At 45.8% G+C, this 18,123-nt stretch overlaps 8 protein-coding genes and 1 long non-coding RNA gene across 14 annotated transcripts; 4 read left to right on the forward strand and 5 right to left on the reverse strand.

Moving 5' to 3' along the window:
• Positions 1–1,536: 1,536 nt before the first annotated feature.
• Positions 1,537–1,970, forward strand: LOC111081033. Its single transcript, XR_005968526.1, has 2 exons — positions 1,537–1,763; positions 1,823–1,970. It is a non-coding gene; the product is annotated as an uncharacterized LOC111081033 (long non-coding RNA).
• Positions 1,971–2,739: 769 nt separating this feature from the next.
• On the forward strand, positions 2,740–4,197 carry LOC111081039 (eukaryotic translation initiation factor 3 subunit H). The gene is made up of 3 exons (XM_022376954.2): positions 2,740–2,851; positions 3,070–3,747; positions 3,814–4,197. Exons 1-3 carry the CDS (start codon positions 2,774–2,776, stop codon positions 4,060–4,062), a joined length of 1,005 nt encoding a protein of 334 aa, XP_022232646.2. The 5' UTR covers positions 2,740–2,773; the 3' UTR covers positions 4,063–4,197.
• Positions 4,198–4,323: 126 nt separating this feature from the next.
• On the forward strand, positions 4,324–7,485 carry LOC111081036 (ankyrin-1). 2 transcript variants are annotated; one of them, XM_022376951.2, is made up of 3 exons: positions 4,324–4,715; positions 5,263–6,498; positions 6,569–7,485. In XM_022376951.2, the coding sequence occupies exons 1-3, from the start codon at positions 4,496–4,498 to the stop codon at positions 6,931–6,933; spliced, it is 1,821 nt and encodes a 606-aa protein (XP_022232643.2). In that variant the 5' UTR covers positions 4,324–4,495; the 3' UTR covers positions 6,934–7,485. The 2 variants fall into 2 exon arrangements, with proteins under 2 accessions (XP_022232643.2, XP_022232644.2); XM_022376952.2 differs by lacking the exon at positions 4,324–4,715 and adding an exon at positions 4,874–5,187 and having other exon boundaries at positions 6,569–7,484.
• Positions 7,428–8,242, reverse strand: LOC111081038 (ankyrin repeat domain-containing protein 39). The gene is made up of 3 exons (XM_022376953.2): positions 8,137–8,242; positions 7,869–8,075; positions 7,428–7,802 (listed from the first exon to the last, which is right to left on the reverse strand). Exons 1-3 carry the CDS (start codon positions 8,237–8,239, stop codon positions 7,567–7,569), a joined length of 546 nt encoding a protein of 181 aa, XP_022232645.2. The 5' UTR covers positions 8,240–8,242; the 3' UTR covers positions 7,428–7,566.
• Positions 8,243–8,348: 106 nt separating this feature from the next.
• Positions 8,349–8,766, reverse strand: LOC111081040. Its single transcript, XM_022376956.2, has one exon. It carries the CDS (start codon positions 8,756–8,758, stop codon positions 8,351–8,353), a length of 408 nt encoding a protein of 135 aa, XP_022232648.2. The 5' UTR covers positions 8,759–8,766; the 3' UTR covers positions 8,349–8,350.
• Positions 8,767–8,978: 212 nt separating this feature from the next.
• LOC111081041 lies at positions 8,979–11,813 on the reverse strand. 5 transcript variants are annotated; one of them, XM_022376957.2, is made up of 4 exons: positions 11,414–11,635; positions 10,473–10,810; positions 9,240–9,343; positions 8,979–9,176 (listed from the first exon to the last, which is right to left on the reverse strand). In XM_022376957.2, the coding sequence occupies exons 2-4, from the start codon at positions 10,552–10,554 to the stop codon at positions 8,979–8,981; spliced, it is 384 nt and encodes a 127-aa protein (XP_022232649.1). In that variant the 5' UTR covers positions 10,555–10,810; positions 11,414–11,635. The 5 variants fall into 5 exon arrangements, 4 of the variants coding, with proteins under 4 accessions (XP_022232649.1, XP_022232650.1, XP_022232651.1 ...); XM_022376958.2 differs by lacking the exon at positions 11,414–11,635 and adding an exon at positions 10,952–11,215; XM_022376959.2 differs by lacking the exons at positions 10,473–10,810; positions 11,414–11,635 and adding an exon at positions 10,952–11,208.
• Positions 11,814–12,483: 670 nt separating this feature from the next.
• Positions 12,484–15,101, forward strand: LOC111081027 (reticulocalbin-2). The gene is made up of 4 exons (XM_022376943.2): positions 12,484–12,655; positions 12,729–13,180; positions 13,383–13,530; positions 13,699–15,101. Exons 2-4 carry the CDS (start codon positions 12,952–12,954, stop codon positions 14,354–14,356), a joined length of 1,035 nt encoding a protein of 344 aa, XP_022232635.2. The 5' UTR covers positions 12,484–12,655; positions 12,729–12,951; the 3' UTR covers positions 14,357–15,101.
• On the reverse strand, positions 14,460–16,232 carry LOC111081028 (SPRY domain-containing SOCS box protein 3). Its single transcript, XM_022376944.2, has one exon. It carries the CDS (start codon positions 16,227–16,229, stop codon positions 15,351–15,353), a length of 879 nt encoding a protein of 292 aa, XP_022232636.1. The 5' UTR covers positions 16,230–16,232; the 3' UTR covers positions 14,460–15,350.
• Positions 16,233–16,381: 149 nt separating this feature from the next.
• LOC111081030 lies at positions 16,382–17,330 on the reverse strand. The gene has a single exon (XM_022376946.2). The coding sequence runs from the start codon at positions 16,976–16,978 to the stop codon at positions 16,385–16,387; it is 594 nt and encodes a 197-aa protein (XP_022232638.2). The 5' UTR covers positions 16,979–17,330; the 3' UTR covers positions 16,382–16,384.
• Positions 17,331–18,123: the final 793 nt, after the last annotated feature.

Consider the following 18,123-nt stretch of genomic DNA (forward strand, 5'->3'; position numbering starts at 1 on the left):
TAAATGCTGCTGGTACGGTAGAGAAACGCTCTCTCAAATCGTGGTGGTCGATATAAGATAAATTCAATATTTATGGTTCAAAGTAGCTTGGAACAAAAAATTTAACATCAATTAAAGGAAATAAGGTATACAAAAGCCCATACGCATAGAAGAAACTTGGTTGACCAGCAACAATGACGTCACATTTAGTCAATATTTACGTTTTATGCTTTGGCCGTTTTTGTTTGAACCTTATTATATAAACAATCCAATGAAAAAGAGTTCTGAAAACCAGCCAATCCTGAACCAAATTTATTGAGGAATTGGATAAAATTATTTGTTTAGGGCTGAGAGGGCCAACTAGCTAGTAAAAATTGGAGTTTTGTTTTATCAACAAAATATCACGCGCGCCCGTCGCAACATCAGCTTTTCAAAACAAAACGAAAAAATATTTTATGAACGCTTTGAATAAAATAAATGTACACATCTAGTAGAACATTTTCCAGAGCTTTAGCGAATCTAATTTTCAAGATAATTTTAGTTTAGGAGATATGAGCAGAGATAACATCCTTTATTTTTATATACTGTATTTATTTCCCACCCAAAAATTGTAGAGCCCACATACAAGCACAGTATGTGTGAATACATGGCACACACACGTTTACGTAAACTGAAATCTCGAACAAAGTCGGTTTCGGCAGCTAAAAATTATTCTATGCATACAATCATATATTTTGGAGTGTACACGTACACAACGCATGCATGCTTGCTGCCAGTCGGCTCGTGTGACGTCATGAGCCGAACGCGGCCATTCCCAAAGCCGAAGATCGGGGAACGTACGCTGCAAACTTAGCTGCGCCCCTTTCGTTGTATGAACTGGCACATCTATATACTGTATGGTTAGTGGTACAACACAACAAGACTAAACTACCCATCTCTAAGAAAATATAATGATATTTACAAATTCTTTGAAAAAGAAAACATCAGCTCGTACCAAACATTAATCGACTTCATCGACAAAATTTACGTAAAACTGTAAACAGTTATCATCTTCGACTTGGCAATTTCCACCTTGTAAGGGCGGGCGGCCAAATAATTCCACGCTACTCAAGGGTAGAGTGGTAACATAAAACCACAAAAAAAAAAAAAAAAAAAATGCTTGGCGATTACATAGGTGAGTAAAGATCAATCAATAAATGCACTTGGCGAAAAACTTGAATCATTTTAGACACCTCCATACGCATTGTCGGTACTCTGTTCCTGGCGGATCTGATTGAGCGCCTGGCCCACAGTGTAATTAAATATTTCCAGTACTGTCGATACTATTTGCCAGAGGATCGTCTGTTGACTATATTGCGGCGTTCCTATACATACGATAAAAGGATCGCCGTTACATTACTGGGCTTTTTTGTCCTGGGACTCATGCGATTGTCTGCAACCGGAAATGGCAGAGAGCTAATTCCAACATTTGCGTACTTCGCCCATATGCCGCTGTACTGGCTATTCACGGGACTTGACGGAAGTACACTGCGATTTTCCCACTGCTGTCCCACATGCTGTCTACAAACTTAAACGCGAAATCAATGGTCAATTCTATTACTTTGCCATTGAGGGTGCTACACCAATGTTGTCCTTCTTCGAATCGATGCAGTCGCATATATCGGCCACCTGGGAAATGCATGAAATGAAGCGTGAGATCTGGCTTAAGTTTTACATGCATTTAAAAGGTCTTTTGGAAACTTGGCCAGAGACACGCAACTTAGTGGAACCAATCATCTATAATTGTACGTCGATTTTCGTACTTCAATTAAACATTCAATTATAAAAGTCCCATTTATTACAGCACATGATGATAATGGTGATCTTATCGACGTTGGCGAAATTATCATCGCCCACATGGAGAACAAAAAAAAGATGCTTTAAAAAGTGCAGCTATCGTTTCGACTGCCAACAAAAGGTCCGATTGACATAAAGCAACGAAAATCTCTTAATTTTTAATTTACTTACAAGTAGTACAACTGGTTTTCACATGGATATAACAAGTTCACTCAGGAGGCCAACCAACAAGGAAACTCTTTATCCCTCTAGTGGTTGTTCATTTGGTGCCTCCAATTCTCTCAGCTTTGCCTGAGCCATTGCCAGCATTCTCGATTTCCATTTCTCATAATCTTCGATCTCAGGCTTCTGGGATTTTTTAGAGATTCTCCTTCTGGCTTGCCTTAGCCCCATCGGTGGGGCCCGGTCCCTTGTAGCTGGGCATGCCCCCGCGGGGTGGGCGCGGGGGGGCTGGGCCCCCTGCGCGGCGCGGCCCCCCGTGTGGTGCGGCGCTCCCCCGCCCCCCCCCCGGCTCCGCTCGCCCCCCCGGTGCCCCCCGGCCCACCGCCCCCCCGGCGGGCTCCCCCCGCTTGTCGAACGCTCCGGGCGGCCACTGTGGCTACACCACAATATGTAATTCTAGCTCACCACTGGCCCCCCACCCCCACCGTAAACTCTGGGGGTACCAACAATCGAATCGCACTACGACGAAGCACCACTAACCATACAGTATACACTATAACGTCCCAGCTCCCGACCCGAATCCATCTGCCACACAGAGCCGAAGGCCCTGGGACCTGGGACAGAAAACTCAGCTGCGACACGTTCGGTGTATGAACTGGCACATGGAACAACTGTTGCTCGATACTATCATAATAGTCGTAAAACCGTCGATAGTAGCGGATAGCAGCAAAAATCGATACTATCGATAGTGCCCTCGATGGTTTGACACCTCTAACCTCCACTTTTTCGCTTCAAAATGGCAAATCGCGGTGGTCGTCATGCTCGCACAGAGGATTCAGATAATACAATAAACTATGTGCAATGCGACGGTTTGGTGAGTTTAAAACAAACATAAAACTTTGCGGCAATGTTTCGCTTGAAAAGACGCCCAGAAACGCGCACAAGGAAACGCAAAATTCGATGCCACGCGCTGGCTAAACATGAGCATGTGTGAGCGCGTTTCTTTTTGTGTGCGTGAGTGTGTGTGTGTGTGGGAGAGGAGAGTGACAAATGCATGGATTTTGAAATTAACAAGAGAATTTCTCTCCACAGGCCGTCATGAAAATGGTGAAGCACTGCCATGAGGAGTCCAGCAACATGGATCTGGCCCAGGGCGCCCTGCTCGGCTTGGTGGTGGACAAGTGCCTCGAAATCACCAACTGCTTCCCGTTCCCCAAGAGTGGCGACGACACTATGGACGAGGAGATGTACCAGCTGACCGTGATGCGTCGCCTGCGCCGGGTGAACGTGGATCACTTGCATGTGGGCTGGTATCAGAGCTCCGACGTAGGAAACAGCTTGTCGCTGGCTCTGCTCGAGTCCCAGTATCACTATCAGACCAGTATCGAGGAGTCTGTGGTCGTGGTCTACGATACGCAGAAGTCCGCACGGGGCTTCCTCTGTCTGAAGGCCTACCGGCTGACACCGCAAGCCATACAGATGTACAAGGACGGCGACTTTACTCCCGAGGCATTCCGTACGCTGAAGGTGGGCTACGAGAGTCTGTTTGCAGAGATCCCAATCGTGATCAAGAACTCGCCATTGACTAACATCATGATGAGCGAGCTAAATGAGTTGCTTCCCGAGGACAAAGGGCACAACTTCTTGGATCTGGGCACCGCCTCAGTGCTGGAGAATCACATGCGGAGCTTGATTGAGCGCGTCGATGAGCTGTACCAGGAGGCCGTGCGCTATAACAAGTATCAGCAAGTGGTGTTCAAGCAGGATTCGGTAAGGAATTTAAACAGAAAAAAAAAACCAGAAAAGCGGCTATTATATTTTTACTTTATTTTCCAGGACAAAAACCGTGCTTTGGCCAAGCTGGCCGCCGAAAACGCTGTGCGCACCTCGAAGGGTGAGCCGACGGTGGCCGAGGAAGAGGTCATCAAGCAGTTCCGCCCCATGCCCGTGCCGGCCAGGCTTACGGCCACAATTACCTCTGGTCAGATCAACACACACTCGCAGCACATTGCCCAATTCTGCTCTCAAATTCTGGCCAAACTCTTCATCACCGAATCATTGCAGAACGCCAAGGAAATCAAGTAGATTATAATACGTCTTAGACATAGAGTGAGGCGAGGCGTCCGCCGGCAGGCGTAGAGATCTATGCATACACTACTGATGACCAGAATAAATCTATACACTCTATTCAATCCAGCATTGTATATGCGTAGAAGCGAATACCAGCTGAGTTCTCTTTTGTGCTCTCCCATGGCACGAGCTATGGGGGTGTGTTTGCGTTGCGGCTACCGTGAGTTGACCTCGCTCCTGCGCACTGGGATTGTTTGGATTTAGTTTTACGTGTGATTTTCCGGGGGAGTGTTGCAGCTGCTGACGGCGGAAACGCACTTTTTCACACATTCACACACGGCAGCTTCTTTTGGTTTGTTCTTTTTTCGCATCGCGTTTTGCTCAGCTCATCCGCTTTATATTAGTCTATAACAAATAACAACTAATCCCACTAACAACCAATGGCAATATGCTGTCCTACGACATCAACGAGCGGCTGCTGAGTGCCGTCCAAAGCGGGGACATTGAGCAAGCCCTCAGCTGCATCATGCATGGGGCGCAGGCATCGTATGTATCGCCAAACTGCGGACGCACGGCCGTCGGCACGGCCGCTCTGCTGGGCGATGCCGAGCTGCTGGAACTCCTGGTGCAGTCATGTGAGCAACCGGAACTGGATGTGTTCCGTCAGAGTGAGTTTTCTGACCCCGGCATGAACTTGTCCTCCGGTAAACAGCTGGCCAACAAACAAAATCGATGAGAAGTTTATGTGGTGGTGAAATGTTTTGCGAAATCGGCCTTAGGCAAATAGAATGTATTGTTATCCGAAAGATAGGGATGATTGGCAGAATACCCATTTGTACCCTCCTCAGATTAGTTGCTAACACTGCAGATGCTTCCGGCTACCTAAGTTCGCTGCTTAGTGTGGCAGCGCGCTTGCCATTGACCTACATGCAGAGTAGGTGCACGGTTACACACCAACCCGTTTCGGATGGTAAACGAAATGCATGCGCAGCGCAAAGTGCATGAAACGAAATTAAATGTCTCGAACCAAACCGGTTCTCTAGCCTCACCTCAGATAAGAACCCAACAGAGTGAATGACGTGTTGGAAAGCTCCAATGGAAAGGGGCAGTCCAGTAGGCCCAGTACGTTAGATATGCCAGGTAGCCGAAAACGCAGTCAAAAAATTTACAGATTTCGGTGTTCAGTTAAACAAAGAATTGTTTCCGTTATTGCAGCACATACTGATAGCCTGGAGATCGAGAGCACACCCGAAGGCATGGATAAGCTTGAGTGGATAGACGAGTTCGAGAGCTGCGCAGAGAACAGTGGTCAGCCGGCTGCTGGAGCAGGAGGCGAGGACAGTGTGCTGTATCAGTATTATGCCAAGACCTTGGAGAGCATGGGGGAGTTTGTGGCCCAATGCTGCGCCAGTTGCCGTGAGCAGGATCCACATCTGTGCGATGCCTGTCTGACCTCGCCCCTGCACTATGCCGCCTTCTGGGGGCACGATGAGTGCGTCCGGATACTGCTGGAGCACAATGCCCCGATCAATGTGGTGAATAGCGATGGCTACGGCCCCCTGCATTTGGGTGCTGGATTCCCCAAGGTCACCCGGCTGCTCGTCCAGCACGGAGCTCCTGTCAATGCCAAGACCTTGAGCGACGGCAAGACGGCCCTCCACTTGGCCATAGAGAGCAAGTCGAAGGAGTCGGCCCAGCTGCTGCTCCAGACGAATATCAACATCAACGAAACGGACGACTTGGGCGAAACGCCCCTGATGACGGCCATTGCCTGCAGCATGACGGTACTGGCAAAGGAAATGATCGAGCGAGGGGCCCACATCAATATTCAGGACAAGGAAAACCAGACGGCTCTGATGCTCGCTGTCAGGGGTCACCACACGGACATGGCGAAGCTTCTCCTCGAGCGAGGAGCCCGGCGTCTGGCCTCACAGCATCTCCTGCATCTCGCCGTGGGACACAATAATCGCAAGTTGGTGGAGACTCTGCTGCAGTATGGGGACAGTCTCTCCGTGCGGGACAGCGACAACCATACACCCATCATGGTAGCCATCTACAATCAGCAGTCGGAGATGCTGGGCTATCTGCTGGACGTGGCCGAGCAGCATCGTCGGCAGGGTCTGTACATGAGTGCGCAGGACGAGGGCTTAATCCTATTCGCGGTGCAGCATGCCCTCCACGTCGACGATCTGCGAGGCGTCCTTAGAGTGCTGTTGGCCAGGCTGGCCAGCGCCCGTACAGATCTGTATGGCTCGTGTGCTCCGACCATTGTCTGCGGCCTAATCTACTGCCAGACTCCGCTGTCGCGAGCCATCAACCTGCACCGCCTGGACCTGGCCGAGCTCCTCATTCACGAGGGCAGCAATCTAGCACAGATTTGCCCGGAGCATGTGGTCAGCGAGCTGCGTTCAAACTGCTCTCAACGGAGTGTGGCCTTCGGCCGATTACTGTGTAAGTTTTGATCTGGCGCACAACTCTTTTCCGATTTCTGGCTTACCCCCACCCCTTTTTCACCCCCTAGACAATGCCGGATTCCAGCTGCCGCCATTCAAGAAGCGAGGGCACGCAAACAATTGGTCAGCGCCTCGACAGCAACTCGAAACGGAAATGTCCCTGCACGCAACTAACCCGCGCTCCCTGAAGTCCACCGCTCGTCTGGTGATTCGCAAAAATATTCTTCGGAATCTTCAAATGCGGCCCTCGCTGGAGCAGAAATATCTCCCCAAACCAAATCGATCCACGCTCGGCATATTCATCGACGAGTTTGATATACCAGAAATATTGAAGAAATATCTCAGCGACTTTGATGAGTTGGCCAAGGTAAGGTCCATAGAGGCGGATCGTGAACCCATGCGCGTCTACAGATCGCCCGAATCGTGGGATTAAGAATTTATTCAGATTATATAGGTTTTAAATATGTGGGTATATGGTATGTAGCTTTTAGTTTTGTATATTGGCCAATATATGTATGTATGGCCTATCTCTGAATGTCTATATTTGTGTATAGGAGATAGTAGGGTTCTGCAACATTCCAATCCGAGTTCGATCGGAGATACCAACACATTTCTTGCACAACTCTAATGTGATATTAATTTCTTACAATGTATTACATATTTACGCACGAATGCTCGCTTCTTGCATCTGTTTGGGAGACATCAACTAAATTACTTGCACACATTTCATGTTTGTTGGACATGTATGTATATAGTAGTCTATATAGATATTTATACGATGTATGCACTAGGTTATTTATTTGACTATGCCAAAGTTAAGATTACTTTTCCCCCACATACAATCTATTGTATCTCTGACAGAACGAAATTCAAGAAGGGACATTACATATGCAATTGTAAATTAGAATTTTAAACATCGGATGAAATTTTAGAAAAAATATACATACATTTTGAGTGTCTAAATAAACAGTACAGAGTTTTAAAGAAGAAAATTGCAACTTTTTTGTTCTTAGATTAAAAAGAAAATATAATGATACTCATGCCAGTGGAAACGGAATGACGCCCCTTAGGGCTTTAGCAATAGCTTAAAATCGTCATTCGCATTCTCCATGATGTACTCAAAAGCAAATTTATCCTTCTTGTCCTTGAGCTGTTTTAGGGTTGGCTCCTGCTCCAGTAGGTAGCGACAAACCTCCAGGTGGCCACGCAATGCTGCACGATGCAGGGCGCTCTGTCCGCACTCATCCTGCAGCAGGAGATTAGCCTTGTGTTCAGTCAAGAGCTTCACTATATCCAGATGACCTGTGGGCATGGAATCAGGGGTGTTATAAAAATTAATGGATGCTACAAAAAGTGTATTTATCATACCCATCATGGCTGCCCGATGGAGAGCTGTGGCACCCGCCTTGGTCGTCGCATTCACATCCACGTTGCCCTCATCGATGAGGAGCTTGCAGATTTGTGCGTTGCCACTGCGTGCCGCATAATGAAGAGCCGTATAGTCGCAGTCATCTCGGGCCATGGCCTGGCCCTTCTTGATGAAGTCCCTTACACGATCCACTTCATTATAGATGGCTATGGGGAGAAGGAGTCAGTAATTGGATTATAGGATTACAACTATGTGTTCCATGTATACCTGCATTCCATATGCCCCGATCAAAGTCCATGTCGCTAAGCGTCTGCTGTGCCGGTTGCGATTGCTTGTGGCATTTGCAGTTGTCCGCTCTGTGGTTATCCATTTTTGCCTATTCCTTTCGAGAGTGTGTTCAGTATCGATGTCAAATTCCTTGTTTATGTGATTTTATTGAATGATTTTGGATGATGACGTCTTGGGGTGATATGGGCAATGATTAGACCTCACGTTGCATGGTCCAGCAGATCTCGGCCTCACCACAACTGCAGACGACTTTGTAGCTTAACTGGGCCAACGTATTCAACATAACCATGGGCGGCACTGCCACCATAATACCATTAACACACTGCTTCACGCCGCTGTCGAAGCGCTTGGACAGAGCCTGTACCTCGGCCTGGTTCAATCCGAATATGGTACAGGTGTAGTCGTGGAGCGATCCCTTGACGGTGATGTAGACGAAAGTGCCCTCGGATTGGAGTATGGGAACAGGAATGGTCACAACATTGGCGGGACAAGCGGCAGCGGCAGCAGCAGCAGCAGCGGCGTTCACCGATGTGGTCGATGACGCAGCAGGACACTCGCAGTTCAAATTCGACTCCTTTGCCGTGGGCTGGCTGTCACTCATAGTTTTGTTTGGGTCTTGGATTGGATTAGTCACTTTTTCACTCACTTATTGTGGTGCGGAAGGCTTCAGCTTCAGAATGTGTTGTGGAACAAGTTTCCCTACGTTGCTATAGTTTTCTACACGCACACAAGAACGGTCACAGTCACGCACACACAATATTATACAACTATTTTAAATATTTTTCTGATTTTGGATTGTTTTTTTGGTGGAAATGCTTTTCCTATTCGGGCGAATCCACCTTGTGATAGTTGCCTAAGCTGGCTGCCTCTCGGCCAATATTTGACAGATTCTCGCGCACAACCGACTCGGCCTCCAAGGGTTCTGGTTCGTCGAACTCCTTGCGCATTGTCCACATATACTCGTTGTAGTCCTGCTTTACGGCTGTCGACGAGCTGGCCACAACGCGAAATCCCAATATCTGCAAGTAAATGACGTAAATGAGTTTTGGTGGGTCAGTTTAATTCCACCTTATTTTACTCACTTCTAGCGCCGATAAAATGCGACAAGGATGCACTAAGTAGACGATGGTGGACTCATCACTGTAGCCGCCGCACGAGAATTTGTTCAACTGTTCGATGTCGTCAGCTGTAAGGTATGGGTGCAAGTGATTAGCTTACTTTTATGTGGAAATCGCTTTCCTTTTCGTTTATCATGAAGGGAGCTATGTTTAAACAGAACAAACAAAAGATAACACTGGCCGAACGGCACAGATGACGTCAGCTCAGGGCCGTCGGACAGGTCTGTGTCGTTGGGTGTGTGAGTGCGCTAATTAAGCAAAAAGCCGAAACGTATTGTTCGCTTCATAATATGAGAAAAATTGGGCTATTTCCCTCCGAGCTCTTGGAAAATTGTAAAGTGTATTGACTTCTGCCATGCAGGCCACATGTAAAAGTGCTATAAATATGCAACAGTAATATTCCGATATATCTATATGTATTATCAGATACATATAGATGTATGTTTGATTATACTAACTTCAGATGCGATTTCTGAGATGTGAACTGCACGGGCCAACCAACCGAAATTGACGACGAGAGAAGCACATACGTGGAGAGAAGAGCTTCCAACAGTGGCAGTCGTAAAAAGCGGGAGGGTGGGATTGGGTGGTGGCAATGGCATGCAATTAAGGCACAGCTGTTGATTTGTTGAGGCATATATAAATACAAAATTTTAAATAGGGTGTAGTGCTAAAAAAGTTTTAAAAATTTGCTACATCGGTGCAGCTTGGCAGCTAAAAACCTAAAAACTAAATTTTAGCATTCGCAAATTTTACTGGGCTGTAGAAAACTATTCTGGTACAATTTTAAGTATTTTTGTAACAGACAGTTTTAGTTTAGACGCTTAGCTGAGCCAATAAATGTCACCTGAGCAGAATAAGCTTCCAGCTTCACTACAGCTCTGTCCTGCATATTGTTGGACCGTCACTGTTTGTTCATTCAAAAAAAGTTTTGTTTTTAGTGTAAAGTTGATATAACCACAACTGGCGCTTTAAGCTTGCGTGTTTTACATGTGAGCGTGCACTTATGTATAGATATATTTTTATGTATGTAGATATGCATATGTGTATCTGTTTGCCAAGCAATCTTTAAATGAATTGTGTCGCAATAATAAACGCACAAAACAGCACAAAATAAAACGATAAAAAATTGTAACCTAAATCGAAAATGGGAAATCTACTACTTCAACTGAACTGAATAGCTTTGGCTGGGTTTACCTTTCAATCCAGAGACGAGCACACGCCATGGATATTTGTGACTGTAGGAGGCTAGATTGCCGCGTATGATAATGTACGGCATTTGGTATGCTTTTGCTGTTTAATTAGCGCAGGTGGGCGAGCGGAGTCAGAGTGGCCGAAAAATAGTTGAAATCAAATGTAAGCACGGGGACGACAAAAGCTCGCTTTTCTATCTGAAGGTTGGCTCACAACTAAAACCGAAATTGGTTTGGACGTGTTCAAGAGGTTTTCCCAATGCCAACGACGAATCGTTGTCTGCGTCTCTGCTATTTTTTGTTTTGTTTAATATTTATAGGCGTCGCGTCGCGCTGCTTAGGCTGAAATGGTTAGCAGCGGTTTATTGGATTACTATACTGTACGAGTAATGTGGGCAGATACCGAATGACAAGTGACAAAGTGACGCATAGGACCCGCCCACAGTGCGCTGTCCCAGGATAATAATCAACATACACACTCACACATATACACACATTGACCTCAGGACCAGTTGCATGCCACGCTCTGGTCAGGAGCTATAATTACACTGACCACCACCGCTCCGGGAACGTTAATGAGTATTTCCGTGGTTCAGACCAAAAATAACAAAACTCTCCTCCATAAGCCGGTCAACAACGCCAATTCAAGACTCCCCCCTTAACACACACAGCCATATACACAAAAGCTTTTGATCCCCACCCCCTTTTCCGAGAGTGGTGTCCTTTGCGTGTTTTGGGCCCACAAATGGAAGTAAATTATGATCAAATTTCTAACTAAATAAACGCGCAAGTATAAACGAGTTTTATGCCACACAGCTGTCACCAAATAAAGGTGCTGCTATGATGTCATTTGTATTTAATCATCTCTGCCGCCTGCCTTTCTAAATTTTTTTTTCTCGTTTTTTAGGCGCTTTACACTGTTTGATTCACGATTTGATAACTTACATTCACTTAAATACCTGCGCCACAGAATCGTGGAAAGAACTTTCTTCTCTAAGATTGTTCTCACCTGTTCTTAACAACAAATCAACAAACTCCAACAAATTTCGCAATATGAGGCAGTGAGCAGTGTTGCCAATTTAGCTATTTTCCCACTAGATCTATCGTGTTTCAATTGGCAAATGCGAGATAAATTGTAAAATAGCGGGCTGCGTGATTTATGGCTATTTTTAAAGACAAATTGACGTAATTTTAGCTTATCAAAAACCTCTGGCAACTTGTACATGTATTTTAATGCTTTTACGATGCCACACTTATATACTTTCTAGTATTTCGATTTAAATCGCAAAAAACATCGATAAGCCAAAAGGGAATTCAATTTTATCGTGTTTAGGTATTAAATCAATTGAATCGATTTTAATACCATCACCAACGAGGTATTTCACTATCTAAGATTCGATCGGAAGTGTAAGTTTCAAATGCCTAAGACTTATAAGAAAAAGATTGGCTGGCTTTAGATTCAGCCGATGATGGGAAATGCTTTTGCAAATATTGTAAGTCTAGCATTAATTCAAAACTTAGCGGTTTGTTGCATCTGTGTCTGTGAAAACATGCCAACAAGAGGCGTTAAAATACTCTAGCGTTTTTTTTTAACTACCATCAACATTTTCTGGCTATTTCTAGCTTTTATCAAAGGCTAGTTTAGCTTTTATATGACCCAAAGAGTTGGCAACACTGCCAGTGAGCTGGAGAAACATCGGTGTTCGCGAATATCGATGAAACATCGATGTTTCCGATGTTTTTCAAAACAGACTTGACTTCACTTAAAATGTAGACTGAAAAACAGAGATGACCTCGGACACAAGGGTGTCGACAAATTTTCTTGGATTTTGTTGGTTAACGCATATATTTCTCTCGATCACAGTGCCTGATTTTTCCATAAAGTTTTATAGCTATCTATAAACATTTTTGGCACTTTTTAAGTTTTTTTTTTCATGGGCGCCAAGTATATGTGGGGATGATTTGAAAAAACATCGATGTTTACGGTACATCGGTATACAGTGGTATATTTGGTCACACTGCTTGCGAGTTTGTTTTTTGGCCTGCGTAAATAAATAAACGGAAATTGTTTAAAAAAACTAATAATAAAGTAAATAACGAATCTATGTACTTAGAGCCATTTCAAACCCAAAATGCAATACTGAGCTAATAAACGAAAATTTCAGCAAGCAGCTGTCGCTGTTCTGGGTAAGAATTTGAAGTAGAAATATTTTCAGTAGGTACTTACATATGCTTAAATATGGCATTTTGCATATTTCAGCCAGAGGTAAAGGTGAACAGAGTTCATTCATTTTTGTGCTATTACGTGTGCGCCCCTTTACCCGCCGGCAGTCGAAGAGACCACAAGTGGCCCCAGTCCCATATCCTATACATATGTGTTTGTAGTTGGCTGCGCGTGTGTGAGGTTTCAAGAAGCTGTGCTGCCAAAAAAAGAAACAAAACGAACAAAACAGAGAGTACGCCGTTCGGCATAATCAATTAATATGCCCAGAAAGCTGCCCATGTTTCCGCTGGTGCTGTGCACAGTGGCCGTGTTAGCTACCGTGGGGCCGATGCCCGCCTTCGGAGCCGTTGCCACGCATAAGCATTCTGCACACGAGAATCACTTGAGTAAGGAGCGGGTAAAGGATGGAATTCATGCGCCGAGGGATGCTCACCATCATGGCGAGGATGGCGAGCACAATGTGGAGTTCGACCACGAGGCCATCATTGGTGAGTCACTTCTTCTAAATAGCCCGAATGTTCCCCCGATTTGTTTATTTGTGTGCACTGCTCATTGAAATCTATAAAATCTGTATTCTGACAGAAACACGTCAGTCAAAGGTCTGTGTTTTTGGTTTTTATACACGTGCACATGCTGTTCCGCGTTTCACGCTTAGACAAAAGTATTAAAGTATTAATTTACTTATGCCAGGCAATACGAAAGAGGCGCAAGAATTCGACACGCTGACGCCGGAGGAGTCGAAACGGCGCCTGCTCGTGCTGGTTAAACTGATGGATCTCAACAAGGACGAGTTCGTTGACCGGCATGAACTGAAAGCATGGATATTAAGGTCTTTTAAGTGAGTGTTGTCTGTTGATTAATTCCCCCCCAATCAGTGTCGCCAAGCTGCTAACCCTTATAATGACTGCTAGTGACTGCTTCTGCTCGCCAAACTCACAAATAAAAACATACATATGTACATCCGTAAAACAACTTTCATTGCTAAAACTAATTCAAATACTTACAGAAAGCTGTCCGAAGAGGAGGCAGCTGATCGCTTTGACGAAATCGACCAAGAAACGGATGAGAGAATCACATGGAAGGAGTACTTACAGGATACCTATTCCATGGAAGATGAGAATTTCAAGAAGGAGACCATCGACTTTGACAACTACGAGGAGGAGCAGAAAATGATCAAGCAGGATAAGGAGATGTTTAATGCAGCCGACATGAACAAGGACGGCGTACTGAGTCTGGAGGAATTTGTGTACTTCCACAATCCCGAGGAACATCCCCAGATGCTGCCCATACTCCTGGAGCATACCATGCAGGACAAGGACTTGAATCACGATGGCAAGATAAATTTCCAGGAGTTTGTGGGTGAGGCTGCCTCACATCACGACAAGGAATGGCTTCTAACTGAGAAGGAGCGTTTTGACAAGGATCACGATGTCAACGGCGACGGTGTGCTAACGGGCAACGAGGTGCTCTCGTGGATAGTGCCCAGCAATACGGCCATTGCCAACGATGAGGTGGACCATCTGTTTGTCTCCACAGACGAGGATCACGACGATCGTCTCTCCTATCTGGAGATTCTCAACAACTATGAAACTTTTGTGGGCAGCGAGGCCACCGATTACGGAGACCACCTGCAGAACATAAATCACCTGGCTGATGAGCTATAATATGTACATATACCTGTATAACGAACCAACTTTTAGCAGAGTTGAGAGGGCGATATAAAACCTGTGTGCAGCATTATACTTCCCATTTCTTTAGTTAGTAAATGTATGTTTTATTCATGTAAATCCAAATGTCCCCCAAATGAGGCAAAAATCAATATCGCTTAATAGTTTTGAGCGTATTTTTACGAATTTCATTTACATACATGTCTTGCTTGCCACCTACGAGTACCAATTAAATTATGTGTAGTAATTTATACAGACACCAAATCTACAATAACCATAATAAGAATAATGTAATAAATCATTTGTACTAAAATATTTATGTGACCAAAGCTGTATAATACATTTACAAGTGCCATAAATGTTTTTAGATCATGGGCAACATCGCTTAATTCTGTTTGGATGACTAGAATTGAGTTTTTCCATCGCATCGCTAAATTAGATTACTTATGAATAATTTGCTGATTACCCCATTTATACAATGTTAGGTTAGCAGAGTGTTTCTTTGACTAGATTTCACACTCGTCTGTACCGAAAAATATGCTTAGCTCTATGCCCTATGACTTTATCTTATTTTGCGGATAGCTTTATGCAGTTTGATCCCCAAAATACGAATCGAATATTTATGTTTATTCCTCCTTTTCTTATATCACAAATATTGCACCGAATTGGCCTATTTCCCCACATTTTATCTAGAAATTTCAACAGAAAGCTATAAACAAAACCAAAAAAAAAAAAAAAACTTTATAGCAAAGAGTACAATTAAATTTAGAATAACTTGAAAATGTACAATATTTCCTAGAAACGTTTTCCTTCTTGTTTCTTTTCTGATCCACTTGATGGCACAACAACAGTTTCACGGGTCGCAGCTTAGAAATTATTGGGTATGGGCTGGGACTGTTCACTTCCGTCACTCACGATAATCCAACGGTTACGATATAGTCCGCGTCGGATCGGTCGTTATTTGGGAGAAGCGATGCGGACGTTCCAAACTCTAGAAATCACATAGTATATCGTAGTTGTCGACCTGACGCAGCGGCTCTTTGTCATCGATGACTTCACTCAAGTAGGCACGAATGGGCAGCGGAAGCTTGAGCTTTTCCAGCTGAGAGCAGCTGCGGACTCGCCGCATAATCACGGCCCGACAGCGATCCTGGAGATTGACAAACTCACGCCGAGCACTCTTCAGAGTCATCTCCGTTTTGGCGGCAGTCGAGCATACGATGGGATAGAGGGGTTCCTCAATCTTATCCAATCCCCTAAAGGCCACGCCCAGACACTTTCCATCCTTATAGTAGGTCAGCGTGCCCTCAATACCATCAAAAAGCACCCCAATCTGCGTGGAATGATTCTCGCGGAAGCGTTTCGTATACAGCAGGGCAACGCCGTTGTGCCAGAGCACGCCCTTGTGGGAGAGCCCCCATCCGTGCTCGTTCTCGCCCAGCATATTGCGGAAGGCATTGGCGTGTAGCCGAGCCGACCGGGTGCCAATACCAAACATTATAGAGGTCCCGAAGACCCGCTGCGACACATGCAACTCCCAGTAGTAGCGGCCGTTGTTGAGGGGCCGCTTGCCCTGGACTCCGGCGGTGCCCTTGCTCCAGTTGGGATGGAAGTGAACGGTGCGAAAGTTGGGGCCACTCAGCACCACTTCGTTGGAGCGATTGCGATTACTCCAGGTCCAATTGTCCTTGGTGCCATGAGCCAGCGGACAGTTCCGCGAGGGCGATGCTGATGTCGGTGTCTTTGACACCTTGGCATCTTGGGATGTGGACGCGATACCACGTCGTCCACTGTGACGGCGTCGTCGGGGCGTCATCACCACAGCCAAGTGTGCCGGATCCGGTTGCTGTTCAATCTCCAAGTCCGACATTGTTGTAACTACTTCAATTTTTGAAACGACAATAGAAAATCAAGCCACTTGAAATTTGCTGAGGGCTTTCAAAAGGCCTTCTGTTAAACGGCGTCTGAGATTGGATGGGATGTGATGGAGTGGGCCTCAATTTTCCCGAGATCTGCTGGAGAGGGCTACAAGTGAGTAGTTACCAGGTTACCTGGCTCCTCGACCTCGACTGACTCGTCGTACTCCTCCTCCTCCTCCTCCTCGTCGGCGTAGGTGCTGCAGGTGCTGAGCGAACCGTAACCACTGCTCAGGGAGCTGCAGCTGGGACTGCCGGACAGCAGTGGTCGATAGCTTCTCAGCTGTGGCTGCCGTTGTCCCAGACTCTGCTTTAGCTCGCGCTTGATGCGACGCAGCTGCTTGTAGTCCTGGTCCCCGCCGATGCGGGACGACTGCCGCTGCTGGTGGAGCTTCAGCTCCTGCAAGTGGAAGTGATGACGGCAGTAGCCCTGCGGGCTGTGTGCACAGAAGCGACAGGCTTCGGAGTTGACGCCAGCTCCGAGGGGAAGAATGGGCTCGAGGATGCGGCGTTTCTGGCGGCGCTTGGTCTGCTCCAGCTGCTGCTGCTCTAGATGCTGTTGTGCTTTACGATCGCCGACCGTTTCGGCCACCTCCTGCAAGAGGCGTACGTTGCGGGGGAAACATCGGTCGTGGATGTGCAGCACCAGACGTTGGCAGTAGAGGCAGAGCGATTGGAACAGCAACAACAGTACGATAATCATATAGGGGGTTGTGGTTGTGGTTGGGGTTGGTGGGTTGTTGTCTGTTTTGGGGGTTGCTGCCGCTGGTTCCACTGGGTTCCACTCACTTGTGCTGTAAGTGGGTCTGGTCTGCCTTTGTTCGGGGCTTCCGGCTGGCACTGGCACTGGTACTGGTACTGCCACTGGCACTGGCACCTTCCTCTTTTGGGGTTTCTCAGTGTTCTTGCAAAGCTTGCAATGGATTACATTTTTCCTTACTTCTTCTCCAGTTTTTCCACTTGGGTATACATTTTTCAGTCCCACTCCAGCGACTGAGCACGTCTTATCTGCTGACGTATGTATTCGAACTCCCACCGACGACTGATGTGTGCCGTTCACTTTTCCAATTCGAACCCAGAAAGCCTACCCCTATTTTCGTACGGCCACAGCTGGAAGGAAACTCGTCCAACCACCAATTGGAATATGTGTGTCTGCATATCATTATCATATGGTATCGTATGCCACCCCTCTGACGCTTCGCAACCCTCCACCCCCATCCGACCCCACTCAACCCACAGCTACCCAAAACCCCCCGCGTTCGGGCTCTCTGCTAGAGGCATGAGGCATGCGCACAAGTGCCTTGCTTCTGGAGGCGGCAAGTGGTGAGATTCAGATTGCTCTCCTCTCCCTGGGTTTGCTTTCAGAGGAAAAATCATTTCCACCACAAGACCTAGACCGTCTGAACCCTTGTTCTTTAAAAGAAGATCTGCACCACCGTGTTAAATCACATAAACAAATAAACGTACAAAAAAGACTTGCTTTGAAACTGGAAATTACAGATGCATATCTGAAACCCCATAGATTCTTTGATGCTTTGATTTATTGAAGATTCCAAAAACGAATAAATGAAAAAAAATTAAACAAGTCTAGAATCTGAAGTTCTTTATATATCCTTGAAGTTCGGCAAAACATAAAATTAAATTTATAGCTTTATAGCTTATAGCTAGGTGCAAAGTTTCGTAGAGTTAACTTTATGTAGAAACAAATGGCCTGACACCATATGGACAGACGAATATATGTAATATACATACACCGGCAGTACCAGTCTGCCTGGTATAAAAAAAGAACATAAAGAACGGAAAGGATCTAATCATAGAAAGAATAGAAAATAATTGAGATACATTTTG

The sequence above is a fragment of the Drosophila obscura genome, unplaced genomic scaffold (genome assembly GCF_018151105.1).
Source record: "Drosophila obscura isolate BZ-5 IFL unplaced genomic scaffold, ASM1815110v1 contig_9, whole genome shotgun sequence".
NCBI lineage: Eukaryota > Metazoa > Arthropoda > Insecta > Diptera > Drosophilidae > Drosophila > Drosophila obscura.